The sequence below is a fragment of the Eupeodes corollae genome, chromosome 3 (assembly GCF_945859685.1).
Source record: "Eupeodes corollae chromosome 3, idEupCoro1.1, whole genome shotgun sequence".
Lineage (NCBI taxonomy): Eukaryota > Metazoa > Arthropoda > Insecta > Diptera > Syrphidae > Eupeodes > Eupeodes corollae.
The window spans coordinates 73,398,572-73,418,890 of NC_079149.1; the positions used below are offsets into that span (position 1 = coordinate 73,398,572).

A 20,319-nucleotide genomic window follows, 5' to 3' on the forward strand; every position below is an offset into this window, starting at 1 on the left:
CCAAGTCGTCGATGGTACCGTAAACCCTCCTATTGTAGTTACTTTTCAAAATAGCCATACTAATGAATGTGATTGTTTTCAATTTCAATACATCCCATTGACCTTACAACACGGCAACAAGAAGGTAACAACAATGGCCTTTCTAGATGGTGGCTCTAGTGGAACTAGAATCGAAGACAGTGTAGCCAATCAATTGGGTCTTACCGGTCCCAAAGATATTTAGCATCTTAAATGCACAGCAAATGTCCTTCGGCAAGAGGAATCTAAAAAGGTCTCAATGTTCATATCTGGGGCTTACAATGGCGCAATTCCTGTGGCACACACCATTCAAGAGCTTAACTTACCAAGGCAGACTCTCAACTATGAAGAATTAGCAAGCAAGCATCCTCACCTTCGTGGCCTTCCAGTAACTTCATACTTTGGAGAACAACCAAGAATTATGATTGGAATGAGTGACTGGCATCTCGCTCTTCCAAGTAAAACCAGAATAGCTGGTCAAAATGATCCTCTGTGTCTGTGTTTGGATCGCGAAGCTCGTCCCAAAGCCAAAGAATAAATTATCATATTCAAGAATGTGCCGAAAAAGGTGATGAGAATCTAAGCGAGATGATGAGATATTTCTTCGCAGTGGATAGCCTGGGTATGAAGATACCTTCTTATGAAGCCAAGTCCAAAGATGAACGTAGAGCTAAGGACATCATGGAGAAGACAGCTATGTTTAATGGTGAACGATTTGAGATCGGACTGGTTTGGCGATACGATGATCCTGTGCTACCAGATAGTATGCCCATGGCCAAACTCAGGCAGCTAGCACTTGATCGAAAACTCAAAAAATTTCCATCATTAAGAAACAGTATGAATCAACAAATGGAAAGCTATATGAAAAGAGGTTATGTCCGAAAGTTATCACCCAAGGAGTTAAACGAAGAACATAAGCGGATCTGGTATCTGCCACTCTTTCCTGTATCCAATCCCAATAAATCCGAAAAAGTAAGGGTAGTCTGGGATGCAGCGGCTAAGGTTAATGGAGTGTGTCTCAATTCGTTTTAAGTAAAGGGGCCTGATCAACTTCCCTCACTTTTCGGTATTCTGCTAAGGTTTACACAGAATGCTGCGGCCATCAGTGGAGACATAGAAGAGATGTTCAACCAGATAAAGATTTCACCCGAAGACCGACATGCCTATAGATTTTTATGGGATGATGGTACTGGCGTAGCAGTATACATCACATAAGTATTGACGTTTGGTGCGTCTTGTTCCCCAAGCTGCGCTCAATTTGTGAAAAATAAAAACGCTGTAAGATTTATTGAAGAACACCCTCGAGCCGTAGATGCAATTATCAATAATCATTACGTCGACTATTTACTGGACAGTGTTAATACTTCAGAGGAAGCAATAACCCTAGCTAAGGATGTAAAGATGATTCACTCGGCTGGTGGGTTTCACATTCGAAAATGGAAGTCCAACTCAAGTGAAGTGACGGCTGCGATGAACGAAATTACGTCAACGCCCGATACTCGAATCGATATTGATAAAGAACCAATGTACTCCACTGAGAAAGTTCTTGGAATGTGGTGGGATACCGAGAGTGACTCGTTTACCTTCTCCTTAAAGTTTAACAAAGGAAACCAGGAAGTCCTCAACGGTGCCATAAAACCAACCAAGTGCGAGATGCTAAGAATCATGATGTCGATCTTCGATCCTCTGGGTTTAATTGGCCATTTTAAGAGTTATTTGAAAGTTTTGATGCAAGATGTATGGCGGTCCAGAGTTAGTTGGGACGACGATATCTTAGACGAACATCAAGAAGACTGGCTACGCTGGTTACGTGAACTACAGAAAGTGCAATCTGTTTTCATACCAAGATGTTATGCAGCTGGGATAGTATGGGAAATTTTTCGAGACTCAGCTCCACGTATTCGTTGATGCCAGTAAGAATTGCAGTGCTGCAGTAGCATATCTAAGAGTCCAATCAGGTGAAAGGATTATGTGCTCACTTATCGGTTCAAAAACGAAGGTAGCACCTATTAAACTCATGTCAATAGCGAGGTTGGAACTCGTAGCAGCAGTCGTTGGAGCCAGATTCGACGATAGCATTCGTCAATCACTCTCTATTCATCTCAACAAGATTGTACTGTGGTCAGATTCTGCAACTGTTTTGAGTTGGTTGAGCTCCGATGCCAAAGCAGTAAAAGGCCAATTTGTAGCGTTCAGAATAGCGGAGATCCAAGAAATCACGAACATTGCTGATTGGAGGTACGTGCCGTCCGATATGAACCCAGCAGATGATGCAACGAAGTAGAAGAAAGGGCCTTCACTAGATATGAATGATCGTTGGATGCAGGGTCCACAATTTCTGTACATGAAGGAGGAAGACTGGCCATATACATCCCGAGAAAATTATCATGCTATTTCCGAAGTAGTGTCAGTAATCCCAACAAGTAAATTTGAAAGCTGGGGCAAGTTGCTGAGGGTCACAGCATATGTTTGCCGCTACATGGACGCATTACGTGGTATTAAAAGAGAAAATCTAGCTTTGTCTTCCGAAGTATTCCAACGAGCAGAGCGTGTCCTCTACAGGCATATTCAAGCAGAATCGTTATTATCGGAATTGGAATTTGCTGCATCACTGAGAAAGGTTGCAAAGAAGACAGCCCAGTGTTCGAGTATCATACTCTCAATGAAACCCTATTTAAACGAAAACGGAGTAATGAGATCCATGAGTCGAATTAATAATGCAAAGTGGCTGAATATATACACAAGACATCCCGTAATACTCCCCGACAATAATCGAGCAACAAGACTCTTAATACGTCATTATCACGACAAATTTCGGCATATCGTCGTGAACGAAATAAGAAAGAAATATTTTATTCCGAAACTACGACAGCTGCTGATACGCGTAAGGAAACACTGTTTTCGGTGCAAGATGAATGTAGCCAAGGCCACCCCTCCTGAAATGGCAATTTTACCAGAAGTTCGAGTATCAGCATTTACACCACCCTTTTCGTACAGTACAGTTGATTACGGTGGTCCATTTGACATTGTCCATGGTCGCAAGATAGAGAAGAGGTGGATTTGCCTCTTCACGTGTCTGGTAACCAGAGCAATCCATATTGAAATTGCCTACACCTGTAGTACGGACTCATTTATTCTTTGTTATAGAAATTTTTTATGTCGAAGAGGGACCGTTAGAAAAATGTTCAGCGATCGTGGAACAAATTTCATTGGAGCGGAAAAGTTACTGAAGACAACCTAAAAACAAATCGACCATCAATGCATTGCGAATCAGTTTGTAACCTCGGAACTGAAGTGGCACTTTAACCCCCCTGCCTCCCCACATATGAATGGATGCTGTGAGAGACTCATAAAATCAGTTAAGATAGCCCTATACGCGGTAAGCAATGTTAACCGTTACAAACCTTATGATGAGCTTTTCCGTAGCTTTTTAATGGAAGTCCCGCCCGCTTACTGATGGAACGAGATTAATATTTCCTGTTGACTTTAATAAAATAAAAGATAAAAAAGGTTGAATGTTGCTTTGGTCAAAATATCCGCCGTCATTTCATCAGTACCCACAAATTTGACATCTTTCTTCTTCGCTGCTATTTTGTCGCGGAGAAAATAAAACCTTACATCTATATGCTTGCTTCGAGCGTGAAAGGCATCTGTTGAAGCGAGCTTCACAATAAAGGGTGATCGGAACTTTCCTTAAGTGAGGCCACAATTCGTCTTCCAACTGCTTCAGCCAGACTGCTTCCTGCGTTGCACTAGCCAGTGACATGTATTCCGCCTCCATGGTTGACAGAGCAACCGTTTGCTGTCTTCTGGAACTCCACGATATTGCAGCACCTTGGAACATAAATACGTAGCCTGTACATGATCTTCTATCTTCGGTGTTTGACGCCCAATCGGCATCGCAGAATCCAATTACGTTTTCGATGTTTTGCAAAAACAAGTTTAAAATTTTGAGTACCCTTCAGATACCTCATAACTCGTTTTACAGCAGCCCAATGTTGAGAACCAGGTCTGGAATTAAATCTGCTAAGCATATTTACCGAATAACTTATATCAGGTCTGGTTCCTTGTGATATATAAAGCAAACTTCCAATGGCTTCCTGGTAGAGCACATCTTCATCATTTGTTGACGTTACAAGTTTGTTGTTTGGATCACTCGGTGAATTAGATGTGTTGCAGTCAATCATTCTAAATTTCTGTAAAATACGTTCTATGTAAGCAGATTGATCCAAATATAACTCACCGATTTTCCTGTCACGGGTTATTTTAAAACCTCAGATTTGGCTTTTTTCCTGACCAAAGTTCTTCTGGTGTCTTATATTGCAATGATTTCGTTGGGGACCGGTTGATAATGTAAGATGCTGTGGCGACCGCTTCTGCCCAAAATAATTTTGGTAAACCTGCATTGAGGAGCATACATTTTGCACGTTCTACCAGCATCCTATTCATACGCTCAGACATCCCATTTTGCTCAGGAGTATATGGATTTGTTGTTTGGTGCTGTATGCCTTCCTGTTTTAAGAAAAATTCAAAATTATTATTGGTATATTCAGTAACATTATCTGTACGGAGTACTTTAATTTTCGATCCCAGCTGCTTCTCAACATAGCTTTTAAATTCCTTGAAGACATTTAATACTATGGCTTTACTATTCAAAAAATACACAAATACCTTTCTTGAGTAGTCATCGATAAATGATAAGAAATACTTCGCCCCTCCGAATGATTTGCTCTCCATCGGTCCACATAAGTCTGAGTGGATAACCTCCAACAACTGAGATGCTCTTGTGCCAGTGTGCTTGAATGATTACCTGGTTTGCTTACCTTCTAGACAAATAGTGCAAACAACATCTTCTGTTTTTTGTGACAGCTTTGCTCCATCCGCACTTTCATTTAGCCTTTGCAAGTCAGAAAAATTAAGATGCCCCATTCTCTGATGCCATAAATAATAATCATTGTCTTTGACAACTGATAAGAGAGCGCAATTGTTGTTTTTTGTTGTGTTCAATAAGTAAACATTGTTACGTAGTGCTGCTGTCAAAATTTCTTTTTTGTTTTGATAAATTTTGCAGCCATTTGCTTCAAATTTTATTTCACAACCTTTTTTGACCATTTGACTTACCGAAAGTAAATTTGTTGTTAATTCGGGAATGTAGAGTACGTTTCTTACTTGAATCTTGTGTATGGAACCATCTTTTCCCTTCACCTCTATGTCAACTTTGCCTCAGCCTTTAACTTTCAACATTTTGTCATCTGCTACCTTGATGCTTTGTACTGGTGGAGATCCCATATCGTAAATCCAGCTATGATGCTTCGTCATGTGCATTGATGCTCCTGAGTCCACGTACCAGCTGTTGTTGTCAAGACCTGTTGCTGCTGAAAAAGCAGCAAAAAATGTGTTATTGTCAGAATTGTTTGTGGAATCATTTTTTCTTATTGCTGTAACAATTTTTGCTAAAGTGCCCATACTTATTACATTTAAAGCACCGTGGGCCTTTGTTATGAGATCTGTAATTTTGATTCTAATTAAATTTTTGATTAGTATGGTTATAAGTGTTTTTATTATGCTTAGCATAAAATGCCGACGAATCAGATACTTTCACCTCTTGAAGTATTTTCGTTTTAACAGCATCCGCAGTGATAGTCACACCAGAACTTTCCATCGCCATCATCATAGGTTTATACGAATCGGGCAGGCCAGCGAGGAGTAGGGTTCCAAGCCACTCGTCGCCTACAACAAAATTTATGTTTCGAAGTTTGTGTGCCGTGGACATGATTTTTGTAACATATTCTTCCACATTACTGCAATTATCTAAGCTCGTTGTTATTAAGTCACGCAATAAACCCACCTTTCTAGTAAGCCCGGAGTCATCGAACGCATGTTGAAGACATTCCCACACTTCCTTCGCAGTTTCTGCTTCCTGAATGTGGACGAAAATAGTTGGATCTACCAACAATATCAACTTAGACTTGGCTTTCACATCTTTTTTCACGTCAACAGTTGCAGTACTTGGATATTCAATCGTTTCCCATAATCCTTCATGTTGCAAGTAAGCCTTAATGGCAAATTTCCAGGTTGTATAGTTTTCTCTGCCGAGTAGTTTATCGATGCTAGCTGTATGGCTGTTCATCATCTTAAAGCTGATGAGGAAAGTAATTGGGTAAAGTTCAAATTTAATGTTTTATGAGAACGTGTTTGGAGTTATTGAATTTAATCGAATTTGATCCATGTGAATCCACAGTATTAGGAAAAATAATATTAATTATCGCAATCTGGGCCCATAACCTGATGGAACGAGATTAATATTTCCTGTTGACTTTAATAAAATAAAAGATAAAAAAAGTTGAATGAAAATAATTCAGTGTGGTTTATTGAAAATATAAAAAGGAAGTAAGGTAAAAATGAAAAAGTAATAATGACATAATGAGATAATGCAAATGGTATAAATTCATTAGCTTTGTTAGCTTAAACTATTTATTAAAGTTCTTATATTAGTGATGGGTAACTTTTATTATGGTTTAGCATTTATTCCCATTCGGAAGCCCTAACTTCCAACCATTTTCTTCGACAGTTACCTGGAGGAATGGTTCCATTGGGAGAATTTAGTGAAGATGCCAAGTTACTTAAGACTAACGTACTAATGTCTCAGCTCCACGCAAGACACTTTTGGAAGCGCTGGATCGTCGAATACTTACCCACCCTAACTAGAAGAGAAAAATGGAATCAACCGGCCAAACCGCTTACAGTTGGAGACTTAGTTTTGGTGATTGACGAAAGAAGTCCAAACAACCAGTGGCAAAAGGGAAGATATGTTGAAGTATTCCCAGGTAAGGACAACCAAGTCCGCAGTGCCTCAGTACAAACTATGACCGGCATATACGAAAGACCAGCGATAAGACTAGCTAAGTTAGAAGTGTGCAATGAAGAGGGTACATTTAGCAAATGTACCGAGGGAGAGAATGTAAGAAAATAACACACACAAAACCACTTAAGACTCATTGCCTGGCTGCTGCCATTCTCTACCAATCTGAATAAGCCATTTTTGTATTTTATGTTGGCACAACATGCCGGGACAAAGAAACAGCCATATTGTTTTCCGATATTTTTCGGACGAGAAGACAACACCGGCACATACATTCAGACGGATAAAGAAATTGATGAATATTTTAAGTTGTAAAATAAACGGAAAATTTAAGCCAATTAAAATAAAATAAAATTTTTTTGAGCTTAAATTGCGTAAGAGTTTAATTTCTTGACAAGCCTTATAATGTATTCTAATGTTGGGTGCCGAATAGATTTTAAAAACATATTTTTATCAATTCCACTTTATTTTAAAAACAAAAATCTTGATTAATAAATCAAAAAGTCTACATGTTTAATGGTTTGTATAATTCCTTATCACAGAAAAAGAATACAATATTGTTGTTAAGGACTTTTAACTATTGTGCATTTTAATGGTATAATCTAAACAAATTGTTTTTTTTCATATACTCATCCTTGGCAACAAAAAGGAGACATTTAACATTTTTAACGGATCGATTCCGAATCAGACACTATGAACAAAAGAAAACATAAGAAATTAACAACTTGAAAATCGTAATAGTAAACTTACTTACTTTTAAGCCTGAAGTTAAGCTGCAAAGTTAAGCATTAACAGCATCAACAGTAAATAAATGAATACAAATTTGTTTTGGATTTTAAATAAACTTACAGATAGATCATAGATCTATACGCTCCTTCACGTGATTTGAAAAATTGTTTTTTATTTCGCAAAAACGCTCATAGAGTGAACTATGCCTTTAACGTACCATTGGTTGGCGTACGAATGGTCGACAAAAAAAATGTTGACTGGCCAACTGAAAACTTAACAGACTCTTAAAATGTCGACTGAAGTTTGATCGACAAAAAAAAGTTGCCCATTTAAATGTCAACTGAAAAGTTGTCGGTTAAAATGTCGACTGTTGTAAAGAAAATAACAAGAAACTCTCTCTTTAATGTGGAAACTCAATTTTATTTTTAATTCAATTATATGCTATACACATCGGTTCATAAAAAAATACAAATTAATAATTTCTTTAAACAAAACTTTAAACTCATATAAACATAAACATTAACAGTTAACCGAGAGGTGATCGACAGTTGATCAACTGTTGATCGACAGTGACAAAGTGAATGATGCGGCGCCGCATGCATGTGAACATCATTCACTTTGTCACTGTCGACCTTTTACTAGTCGATATTTTCAAAATCGACATTATAAGAGTCGGCATTTTGTTCGGTCGGTATTTTTATCAATCGACTTTTCGACAATCGACATTATAATGGTCGACTTTTTTAAATCGATATTTAAAAAAAAAATCGTACCCAACCCCGAACCATTAACTCGAAGTGTTAGAGATATTAATAACTTATCAAATTATATTGACTTTAATTTTCATATTAATAGGAATACGTTCCAATATATGCTTAGTTTATTTTTTTAACTTTACATTCTTAGTTTATAATATAATATTTGAAATAAAACTTGTCATATTCATTAGTCTATTTGAGCTTGGAAAACTTGATATGTTAATTCGGTAAAGCTCATTCCAGATGCATTGTCAAGTCGCGACTGGACTGACGATATTGAGAGCATTGATCCCATTCGAAAGTGTCTTCCCATATTGGCAACAATGTCCACTACGTTCAGATTTTCGTACCATGATGCATTGTTGATGACTCTGAAAAAAAGATTATCAAAACGATTGAGTTTTTAAAGCGCATTAGATTTCTATTATAGTTACCTAATAGGAGATTAGATCACTTTTGTTTTTACTAGTGTCCCAAAGTACATCCTGATGATTCTTGAATATTCTATTAGGCTGTTTTTCTATAGAAATTAATTTGTCTCAATGACCGAAGACGCTAGTTGGTTTCGTTCTGTTTTGTTTTCCACTAGGATCACCGATAAGACCCGTAGCTCTTCCAACTAATACAATTGGATTGTGTCCTTCTTGATGGCAATGCAAAAGTCCCATTATTACTAGAAGATTGCCAACGTACAGACTATCGGCAGTTGGATCAAAGCCAGCGTAGATCGTTTGTTGTTTACTTGTGAAAAGTTTTGTCAATTCCGGGCTACCGTTTTACGAAGAACAGAATATAATTCATCACGATTTCTTGTAGGTTTTATAAACATAAAAAACAATATACAACTTACCCAGCGGTGTCTGGAAAGAGATCCTGAAAAAATCCTCCATCAGCTAGAGCCAATAAGTTATGTTGGGAAATACTTATTCGGATATGATGAAGGCACGTTTTAAATCGATGAAATAGTTGACTCTGGATCATTTTGTATGAAATTGTTTATAAAATATACATAAAACAGTTGATCAGGAGTACTATTATTAACTTTGTTTTTATTAATTTTGACTTTTGTTTTGATTTTTTTGTTTTTTTTGGACTAATTCCTTTGATCTAGTTCTCTTAACGAAATAATAATAATAATAATAATATATTATTATATTTTTATTATGCGTTCGGAAATCAGTAAATATAGTTAAATTCTCGCTTAGACCAATGCGAAGCATTTGGTGACAGCTACAAAATCGTGGATTGGGACAATTTTAGTTTTAGCAGAAGACACGAAAAATGACTCGCCGAAATCGTACTTCCAAAACAAATCTCAGCTGTCTTCTACATAAGACATACAAAAAACTTATTTCGACCCACGACTGAGACAAAAAATCGTCTACGTTTCAAAAATATCGAAACGGCTTTGCTTCACAAATCTACAGAACTTTTAAAAAAATGTGTTATGGAGATCAGTGCACAAATCTCATTCAACGCACAGTGTGTAGCTGGCTTAAGAAAACAAAATCTGATCTTTGTATATTAATTTGAATAGTACTATCATTAAACACAAAATTTTGGTACGAAAGGCGGACCATGGAGGGGGCTGCCAGTACGAAAATTAAGTGTGGAATCTAAGACCGGCTGGAAGTAAAAAATATTAAAATAAATAAATAAAATAAATTACTTGTGAGAAATGACATTTTTTAAATAGAAATGAAATAGATAATTAAAAATTGCGAATACGCAAGCGTGTCCCAATATTATTTTTGTTTAATTTGGTATGATGAAGCATTATATGAGAGAGTATAACAGTTTGGAAATTTGAATGAAAAGGTTTTTGAAGAAGCTAGTAGGTTGATGCATACTTTCAGGGTGACATTTTTTCGGACTTTGTTTTTTTGAATCATGTATCGTAGTTGAAGATTGTCGTATAACGATAACGATAATGACGAACACAATTCATAATAAAAAAAGGAAAGGAATTTACGTCAAGCATAAGGAATGGGTTTCAGAGTTTTTAAAAGAAAAAAATGTAAAAATGGAAGAAGTGAGATTTGAACCCGAGGAGTCTGGTGGGGATGATGGGATCCAGCGTCGAGACCACTAGACCATGGGCAAGGACATCGAAGAAAATCAATAATAAAAGTATAAGGCAAAACACTTGAAGGAGCAACCTAAAGGATGAAGGAAATGAAAGGAAAAAAAGTAAAAAGGAAACGTGATCGGTAACTAATACAAAGAAAAGCATTAGTATTGGTAACGTATGGACTAGCGTGTTTTCTTAATTTTCAAGAATTTTGACCAAAATTATAAAATCATATCACACTCATGTAAAGCAAAATCCATTATTCAATTTTGAAATGCAATTGGATTTTTATAAATAAAATATTAGATTCAAAAAACAAAAAAACAAAAACCGAATCCACTTCCATCTTTAAATGCCCAGTTTTGTCACATTATTTCGACAATGGAAAAACCAAAAAAAGGCTAGGACAAATCTTTCATTTGGTTCATGGTGCGCGACAAGATCATATCATAGTGTAAGTCTTAAAACAGAAGAAAAAAAAAGTAGTAAAAAAGTTTAAAAGTGAAGTTTCATCTGTAACTGCAGACGAATAAAGAACAAAGAATAAATACATAATTTTAAAAAAGTTACATATTTATATATTACAGTGAAAGCATAAGTGAAACCTGTAAATGTGGAATAATAAAAAAAAAATATTCTTTTCTAATATTTTTTTCAAAAAGGAAAAGACATCCAACAAGACTTATAGTCTCGTCAACGAGGAACCAGCAATTTTAAGAGCTGACGAGATTTGGGCAAAAGAAACGCCACCAAACCATTTGGTCAAACAAAAGCCGTACAAGCCAAGACCATCCATCCATCCATCCGCAACAGCAAGAACATCCAACCAGGAATCACCAAGTACAACACTACATCCTTCATCCGCATCCAAAATCCGCATACACACCAAAACCATCAAAATCATACAACCATCCACATTCCATCCATCCACATCAGCAAAATCATACAAAAACATCAGCAAAAGATCACAACAGAAATAGCAAAATCCTACAACCATCCACATTCACTCCATTTGTAACAGCAGCAATATACAACCATCCACACACGCACAACATCTAACAGCAAGTATGTGTATACGACCATCTATACCATACTCCATTTACCAACAAAGTCCAGAATTCAATCAAAACCTCTCAAAAGATAAGTACCAGATTATCCAATTTTATTTCATCTATCATTATCTTATTATCGTATTTTTTCGGGTTTATATCATTAAATAATATGTAGGACTAAGAAAAACTAAAATTAAAAATTAAAATTTTAAAACAAAATATCAAACTTAAATCTAAAGAAAAAATATAGCAAAATAGACAATTAAACTAAAGTAATTAAATTAAAAACAAAATTTAAAGTAATTTTTCAATATAATAAATTCAATGAAATTTAAATCTTATTGAAAATAGTAACACATTTATCGTTCAACGATCATTATATTGGATTGTTTGCTTGTTTTTAGTCTTTTTTTTCAATTCATTCTTAAACCTATCTTAAAGCTAGACAAAAATTCATAAAACTATCCTAATTATCCATAACTTACAACTAACTTAATGGTCCCATATGGACACTCTAAGTTAAACTATAACACTTAAAAATAATGCCTTTCGGTCCTAAGATCTATTTTACTTCATTCAAATTTTATTTATTTTGTATTTATTAGAAAATTTGAAAAATAAACTTTTATCGATATCCTTTTTTATTTTTACTAACAAACTACTTAAAAATATAAAACTTAAAACTAACTTAAACTACCTATTCTACCTATAAACTTCTTAAAACTAGAACAACCACAGCATTAAATCTAACTATCTAATATTTTTGTTTTTCATATTTTGTTGTCTTTTTTTTTTATTTTAAATTTTGTTTTTTTATTTTAATGTTTTTTTTCATTTTTTTTTTTGTATTTTTTTTTCGTGCCACCATGCCTATTCTACTTAAAACTTAACCCTAATACTATTAAACAAGTATGTAAGCTGGCCAAGGCTTAAAACCCCATCCCGACTACCCACTATCAAGTGCCGATTGAAGCCACCAAAACTGGTTCTCCTGCACAGCCTACTGAACCGAAGGAGCTCTGCTCCGCCTTGTGCCATAACGTCCCGATTGTACAGGAGTCGCCTATCCATAGTTCGTCGTCTGACGTGGTAGATTAACGGAACTGCCAATCTATCCTGTATCAGACCGCATCTATCTAAAAAGAGGAATGCCTCTGGGGGAATGAAGCCGCTCAAGAGTGCACTCTCAAAATACTAGTCGTTTGGATAGAACGCTCCGAAAATTAAATTGTTGGTCGAAGACATAGCTCTTGCAATGTGACCTCGAACGAGTTTTATCACGAAATTGTCAATTCTGTTGATTCAAGCCCCGTTGCATAGGACCTCGTTTGAATAGTAATGCTCATAAGAAGATTCGGCTGTTCGATATAAGCCGGTACAGCGTCGTAAACACTGCCGCTCGAGCACCCGAAACTTCTCCATCTGGGAAGGGGCAATGTTGAACCACACAGGACAACCATAAACGATCATTGGCCGTATGAGGGCCATGTAGCAAATTACCTTCACTCTGTGGTCAAGCCGACTGCTAAGAAACAGCCGTTTCGTCAGAGCGAAGGCTCCTCTGGCCCTGGTCAGAGCAGCATTTATATGTCTGTCGAAATATAAATACTGATCTAGCCAGATACAAGGTACTTCACTACACTTTTGCTCGCTAATGGCTGCCTGTGAAGATCAACGATGACCATCTTGCACCAATTCTTGCACGTATCTCTCTTGGCCCTAGCCAACGGAGTCCGGAACAGAATTGTCTCTGACTTCTGGACATTTATTTTTAGTTTCCAGTCGTCGCAATATCGCTGAATCTTGTCGAAGTCCCGCTGCAAGAGAATTCTAATAACCTCAACCTTTCGGGCCGTTCTGTACGCAATTAGAAAGTCGGCGTACGCAATTGCCTTTGTAAGACTACCTATCAGATCGCTGGTGTAAATGATGAAGAGAATCGGCGAATTCACCGCTCCCTGTTGAAAACCATTTCTAATTGAGAATATTGTGGTAGAAGTTACATTGCCACTTTTGACAACAAACTTTCTACCGTTAAGCATATCATAAAGTGTATACAACAATGGCTTGCCAAGCCTGCTCAGTTTTAGGTAAAGACCCTCTAAAAGGCATTTTCTAAATCAACCAGAACAGACCTGTGCATTGTTGTTTTGATTTATTCCATTGGATATCAGAAACGAGTTTAGACGCAGCATGAATTGTGTCATGACCCTCCTTGAACCCGAACTGTTTATCCGGAATAATTTTGTTGTCCCCAACCCACTTAGTCAGAGTCCTATTAATGATTTTTTCGAAAACTTTGCTGATGCTCGGAAAAGACTTATCGACCGAAGATTTCACGGGTTGGAGTTGTCCTTTCCCTTTTTCGGGAGAGGATGAACCAAAGCGGTCTTCCAATGCACTGGATAATATGCATTATTCAGTGCATTGTTGAAGAGTGTGGTGTAAATGTCAATTGCTTCCATCGGTAAATGTCTTAGTACAACGTTAGATATATCATCGACACCGGCTGGCTTTTTATTTTTTATAGAATTGAGGATGAGCTGAAGCTCAACCTTCGTCACTAACAAGGGACTTGGTCCCGTTTGCTCGGGATTATGGCATTTGCCAAGGAGTCGCCATTGAACCGCATGAAACCGCTGTTCTCAGATCGCCAATGTGTGATATCATTACGGAGTTAAAAATGATTAAGTAGGGCTCTGTTTTCCAAGTCGTGTTGGGGCGAATGCTAACATTCACCTTGTACACTTGCTGGAAAGCAGCTCCCACCGACTCCACTTTTTCCTTCGGATCTTCAATTATATAAAAGTCATCGTCAAAGATGGCTTCTTCTGAAACTATTTGCGCTGTTCTCAGTACGTCTCTGTTCTCTTAAGTTCTTTGGAGTATCAGACTCGGAAGATCATTGTCGTTGTTTTTCCTGAATATCTTGTTGATTTTAGGGAACATACTAGGGTGATTTGAATTAACTGACAGGATCTTGCGGTCCCAGTACTTGTTAATTGATAACCTGTAGTTCTCCTTAATCAACAGATTGACATTTTTATTGAAGACTTTAGTGTCCTAACCTCCAAGTCATGTGGGTCTGTAAGTCGTCTGTGGCTTACTGAGTCTTGTCATCGAGCCTTTTTAATGTCTCCCAGCGTACAGCTTAATTGTCGAGAGATTCGATTATCTTCACTCTATCAAAACTACTTTGGGTCGATAATGTTACGGTGAACATTGGCAGCCTATAACCCCCTCGTCTGGACTTCAACGTAGTGAAAGGCTTGATACCGAAAAAATCGAGATCGTCAATGGCTTTTTGGCAGAGCTCAGCTAAGAGGTCCTCCGGTTCCGTGCAGAAACTTATGCCCTTCAGAAGGACCGTCTTAAACTTCTCACTTTTAGGAGTGTAGCTGAAGAACTCAGCTGTGGCCTCTTTTAGCAACTCTTGCACTAAATTTTATTCGGCCAGTGAGAAGCACTGGACCGAATAATTCTTTTCTTTTTCGTTCAAAATTTTGATGAGAAATTTGCCCTTAGTGGCCGACTTACATACCTGTTTATTGTCCAGTATGTCAACCCGGTATGTCCAAATTGGTGGCACCTTTTCCTGATGCTGCTAATTCTGCTGCTGCTGTTTCTGTAGCTGTTGTTGCTGCTGCAGTTCTTGCTGCAGTTGATGTCGATGGGCCCTCAACATTTGGGCCTGTCACTGCTGATTGCGGTTTTTTCTTTTGCTCTGCTAATGTGTTTTTATTAGTGGGCTTGGGTTGTGGTTGTTGTTGCTGTTGTTTCTGCTGCAGTTGTTTTTGCTGCTGTTGTTTTTGTTGCCGTTGAGCTACCTCTTGTTATCGGCGTGCCTCTTGTTTTAACTTCAGCTGAGTGAGGAGGGGCTCCATTTTCTCCTTGAGCTTTCTGAGGTTTTCCTCAAATTGGCTGATGGTTGCTTGTTTGGCTTGCAGGGCCTTTAAAAGTCTTGTCTCATCTTGGAGGTGCGCCTCTACCTCCAAAGCCTTCGTTGTCGGTGGGACTGGCTCTGGCTCCGATATGATTAGATCCATATTCGGAGACCTGAAGAGCCTCTCCTCACCTTCCGATATATATTCAGTCTTCTCAGACTCGGCGTAGTCTGAGAATTTACTTTCAGTGGTGATTCATTCCTTACCCTTCTCTATTTTTTTTCGCATATCACACCGCTTAGCGGAGTTGGTTCTCTCAACTTTATTGAGACTGTGTTTCTTCAGCTTCCTCTTTTTATTCGTTGTTGCTTCCATGCACTGGTCAGATACCTTACCAGATGTTGTTGCTGTTATTATTGGTACCGCTGCTGGCACCAACGTAACATCACCTGATGTGTTGGCAGAGGTACCTTTCGATACCCCTGCTTTTCTCTCCCTCTCCATCAGCTTTTCTTCCCAATCCATGAAATCCATAATTACTCGATTGTGGAAAAAAGCAAGAATATTTTCCGTGCACTCCGCACGGGATTCGAACTCACGACTTCTGGAACCGTCTTACGACGCCACTTTTTTTTTTAAATTAATTTTTATCAGTTCATTCTTAAATATTAAAGCTAGACAAAAATTCATAAAACTAGCCTAATTATCCATAACTTACAACTAACTTAATGGTCCCATACGGACATTCTAAGTTAAACTATTACACTTACTTCTCATGCCTTTCGGCCCTAAGATCTATTTTAACTTCAATTTAATTTTATTTATTTTGTATTAATTAGAAAATTTAAAAAACTAATATCAATATCCTTAAAATAAGTACCCTAATATAAAACTTAAAACTAACTTAAACTACCTATTCTACCTATAAACTACTTAAAACAAGAACAACCACAGCAGCAAATCTAACGTTTTTTGTTTTTATATTTGTTTGTCTTTTTTGTATTTTTTTTAATATACTCCATGTTTTTATTTGTTTTTTTTTAATCGTTTTTTTTTTTTTTTTTAATTTTTTTGTATTTTTTTTGCGCCACCATACCTCTTCTACTTAAAACTAAACCCTTAAACTATAAAACAAGTATGTAAGCCAGTCAAGGCTTAAAACCCCATCCCGACTACCCACTATCAAGTGCCGATTGAAGCCACCAAAACTGGTTCTCCTGCTTCACCCGTTCGAACACAGCCCTACTGAACCAAAGGAGCTCTGCTCCGCCTTGTGCCATGACGTCCCGGTTGTATGGGAGTCGCCTATCCACGGTTCGTCGTCTGACGTGGTAGATTAACGGAACTGCCAATCTATCCTGTATCAGACCGCATTTGTCTAAAAAGAGGAATGCCTCGTTGTATAGGACCTCGTTGGAATAGTAATGCACATAAGAAGATTCGGCTGTTCGATATAAGCCGGTACAGGGCCGTAAACACTGCCGCTCGAACACCCGAAACTTCTCCATCCGGGAAGGGGCAATGTTGAACCACACAGGACAACCATAAACGATCATTGGCCGTATGAGGGCCATGTAGCAAATTACCTTCACTCTGTGGTCAAGCCGACTAGTAAAAAACAGCCGTTTCGTCAGAGCGAAGGCTCCTGTGGCCCTGGTCAGAGCAGCATTTCTATGTCTGTCAAAATATAAATACTGATCTAACCAGATACCGAGGTACTTCACTACACTTTTGCTCGCTAACATTAGTGAAGACTTTGTTACTTGCGGTGGCATTTGTGGAATAAATTATCATGGAAATTGTGCGGCTTTATCAGAAAATTCTTTAAAATTTTTAAAATCAACTACAAATTTCTTCTGGAAATGTAATGCTTGTGCAAGTGTAGCGGTACTTGGCTTTGTGTGCAAAGTAAATGAGCTTGTAAAAACTGTCCAAACATTACACAGCTATTTAACACAACCGCAACTTTTTGTTGATATAATGAGTGCGATTTCTCTGTTGAAAAGTCTCCCTGAGATAAAACAGATTTGATAACGCTCAATTCCAACTTGAGCGAATTCTTAAATGCTCCCCTACTAAATACCAATAACAACAAAAATATCAATGTTAATGGGAAAGACCATCTCCAACACCATGATATCAGTACTTATCCCTTATCCCTCATCTCTGAAGGTGCATCCGTCTCCAACACTAGTGAAAGAAATGAAACTGGGAAAAATACACAATCTACAAGTGATCAACCCCTACCCCTTTCACCTAGAAGTTCATCTAACCTCTTGCATAACAGTGCATCATTTGTTGATGTTAATGCAGAGCAATTAAATTCTCATGGTTCCTCTTTATCCTCCCCTCCCATAATGGTTAATTCTGACAATAATAATTTAAAAAATGAACATAAAATTATTAAGAAAAAAGTGAAAATTAATCATTCGAAACATCCAAGGTTAATGATAGGTGCTGATGTCCCTCAAAGTGATTTAAGTGTTATTGAACCCACCAAATGGTTGCACTTATCAAAGTTCAGTATCACTACCTCGGAATCTTCAATACAAAAATACATTGCAACAAAACTAAATATCTCTGAACTTGATGTTAAATGTTTTAAATTAGTTAAATCCGATGTAGATATATCTACTTTAAAGCATATTACTTTTAAGGTCGGTATCCCTGCTAATAAACTTGAATTAGTTTTTAATTCCAAAAATTGGCCATTGGGTGTTTGCGTAACCGAATTTATAAATCGCCCAAAAAACTACGGGAGAGCTCAAAAAAATACACTCGATGTGTAACATCTTCTCTCACCTCAGCTTTAACACCTCTAACACCCCTACCACCATCACTACCTTTATTATCATCAACATCGTCTCTGCTGCCTTCATCGCTCCCCTCAACAACACCACAATCACATCAAACATTACCATCGTCAACACCATCATCATTAGCAGTAGCAGCATCATCTCTCCTACTTCCATTATCATCAACATGTTCAGTTATCAATGCACCATATATAACACATAACAAAAACTATTTAAGTGTATTTTATCAAAACATGGGAGGATTTTCATCTAAGCTAAATGATCTCTCTCTCTCCATTGATGCATCTGATTTTGATATATATGCATTCACTGAGACATGGCTGCATAGCCACATTATGACTGAAGAACTATTTAATCTTTCGGTGTTCTCTGTTTTTCGTCTTGATCGTTTTGATGCTAGAAAGAAACGCGGGGGTGGTGTATTAATCGCAGTGCGTCGCTCTATTATTGCATCAGCTCTCGATTTAAATGTGGTGTTAGACGAAAATTGCACTAATATTGATCAATTATGCGTGAGAGTGTCATTTGCTGGGTTAAAAGTTCTCATTCTCCTCAGTTATATACCCCCCGGAAGTGCTGCTGCTGTCTACAAACAACATCTTGATAATATTGATAGGATTGCCAACTTGCCAGAAAATGAAAAAGATTATATTTGTGTGCTTGGTGATTTCAATTTACCCAACTTAAAGTGGACCATGGTTGATGAGAATAAATTAATGCCAGTTTTAATAAACTCTGAAATTGAACTCATGATGTGTGATTCTCTGTTTTCTTTAAATTTAAATCAAATAAATAATGTTTTCAATTCAATAAATAAGCTCTTAGACTTAGTTTTTGCTTCTGATGATTTAAATATAAATATTGCTGAAACCCTTCCATTACTCAATAATTCTGTTCATCATACTGCAATAAATGTTTGTATATCTACTTATAATTATGATAATTTCAGTAAATTTAATAACTCAGTCGTATTATCGTAAATTTAATGTAAATAATTTGAATTTAACTAAATCTCATCTTAGTAATATAAATTGGTTATCTGAGTTTAAAAATTCTAATTTATCTGAAAATTTTGGTAAATTTAAAAATATTATTAACGAAACTTTGAATAATGTTGTGTCTTTAATTCGAAAAAAGTCAAACTTTAGTCCTAAGTGGTATAATAGCAGGCTTAAGAAGTTAAAGAATGCAAAGAATTCTGTGCATAAAAGTTTTAAGCAGTCAAATTCTATGGTTGACTATACACTTTTTTGTCGTCTGAGGAAAGAGTTTGTTTTCTTGTCTAAATTTTTGCATTGCAATTACGTACAATTAATGGAATCGAACTTGAAATCAAATCCAAAACAATTTTGGAATTATATCAACACAAAGCGCAGAAGTGTTGGATTTCCATCAACGATGCATTTCCATCAGAAATCGTCTTCAGACCCTAAAGAAATTGCAAATATGTTTGCTGACCACTTCGAATCTATTTATAATTCAACCAGTGCAGTTACGTTAGATAAATATTATTTTGAATCGCTTCCTTCGATATTTGATTCCTATAATTTCAAAATCTTAAAATGTTAAATGGACTTAAGGCTATAAAACAGCCCGACAAATTGGGATTTTTCCCCATTGTTTTAAGGCATTGTGCTGATGTTCTCTCTGTACCATTAACAGAATTGTTTAATCAGTCCCTATCAACGGGTACATTTCTTGATGAGTGGAAAATCTCGATTATTAATCCCATTTTTAAATCAGGGAAGAAAGATAATATTGGCAATTATAGACCTATAACTAAACTATCTATAATCCCAAAGATATTGGATTGTCTGGTTAAGGAAATTTTTGTCGATTTATTAAGGGGACATGTAAGTGATTTTTAACATGGATTTTGGAAAGGACGTTGTACTATATCAAATTTGGTTGAATTTACAAATTTTTCGATAAATGCTTTGGAGAAAAATAAACAAATTCATGTAGTTCACACAGATTTTTGTAAAGCATTTAGCAGAGTTAACTTGAAAATTCTTTTGAAGAAACTTGAGTGCTGTGGAATTTCTGAACATTTGCTTGGTTGGTTTAAATCTTACTTGTATCCTTGTACTTGTTACCTCTGGTGTTCCTGAAGGGAGTCATTTGGGACC

The 20,319-nt window shown here is 36.9% G+C and overlaps 1 protein-coding gene and 1 pseudogene across 1 annotated transcript; one reads left to right on the top strand and one right to left on the bottom strand.

Annotated features, from left to right (window-relative positions):
* The first annotated feature begins 2,323 nt into the window (after positions 1–2,323).
* Positions 2,324–3,259, top strand: LOC129950558 (uncharacterized). The gene has a single exon (XM_056062490.1). It carries the CDS (start codon positions 2,324–2,326, stop codon positions 3,257–3,259), a length of 936 nt encoding a protein of 311 aa, XP_055918465.1.
* Positions 3,260–8,801: 5,542 nt separating this feature from the next.
* Positions 8,802–9,568, bottom strand: LOC129950559 (tyrosine--tRNA ligase, mitochondrial-like; annotated as a pseudogene).
* Positions 9,569–20,319: the final 10,751 nt, after the last annotated feature.

What these genes read in the sequence shown, in the direction of transcription:
- LOC129950558 (XM_056062490.1), top strand. Translation starts at nt 2,324, where the DNA reads ATGAATGATCGTTGGATGCAGGGTCCACAATTTCTGTACATGAAGGAG.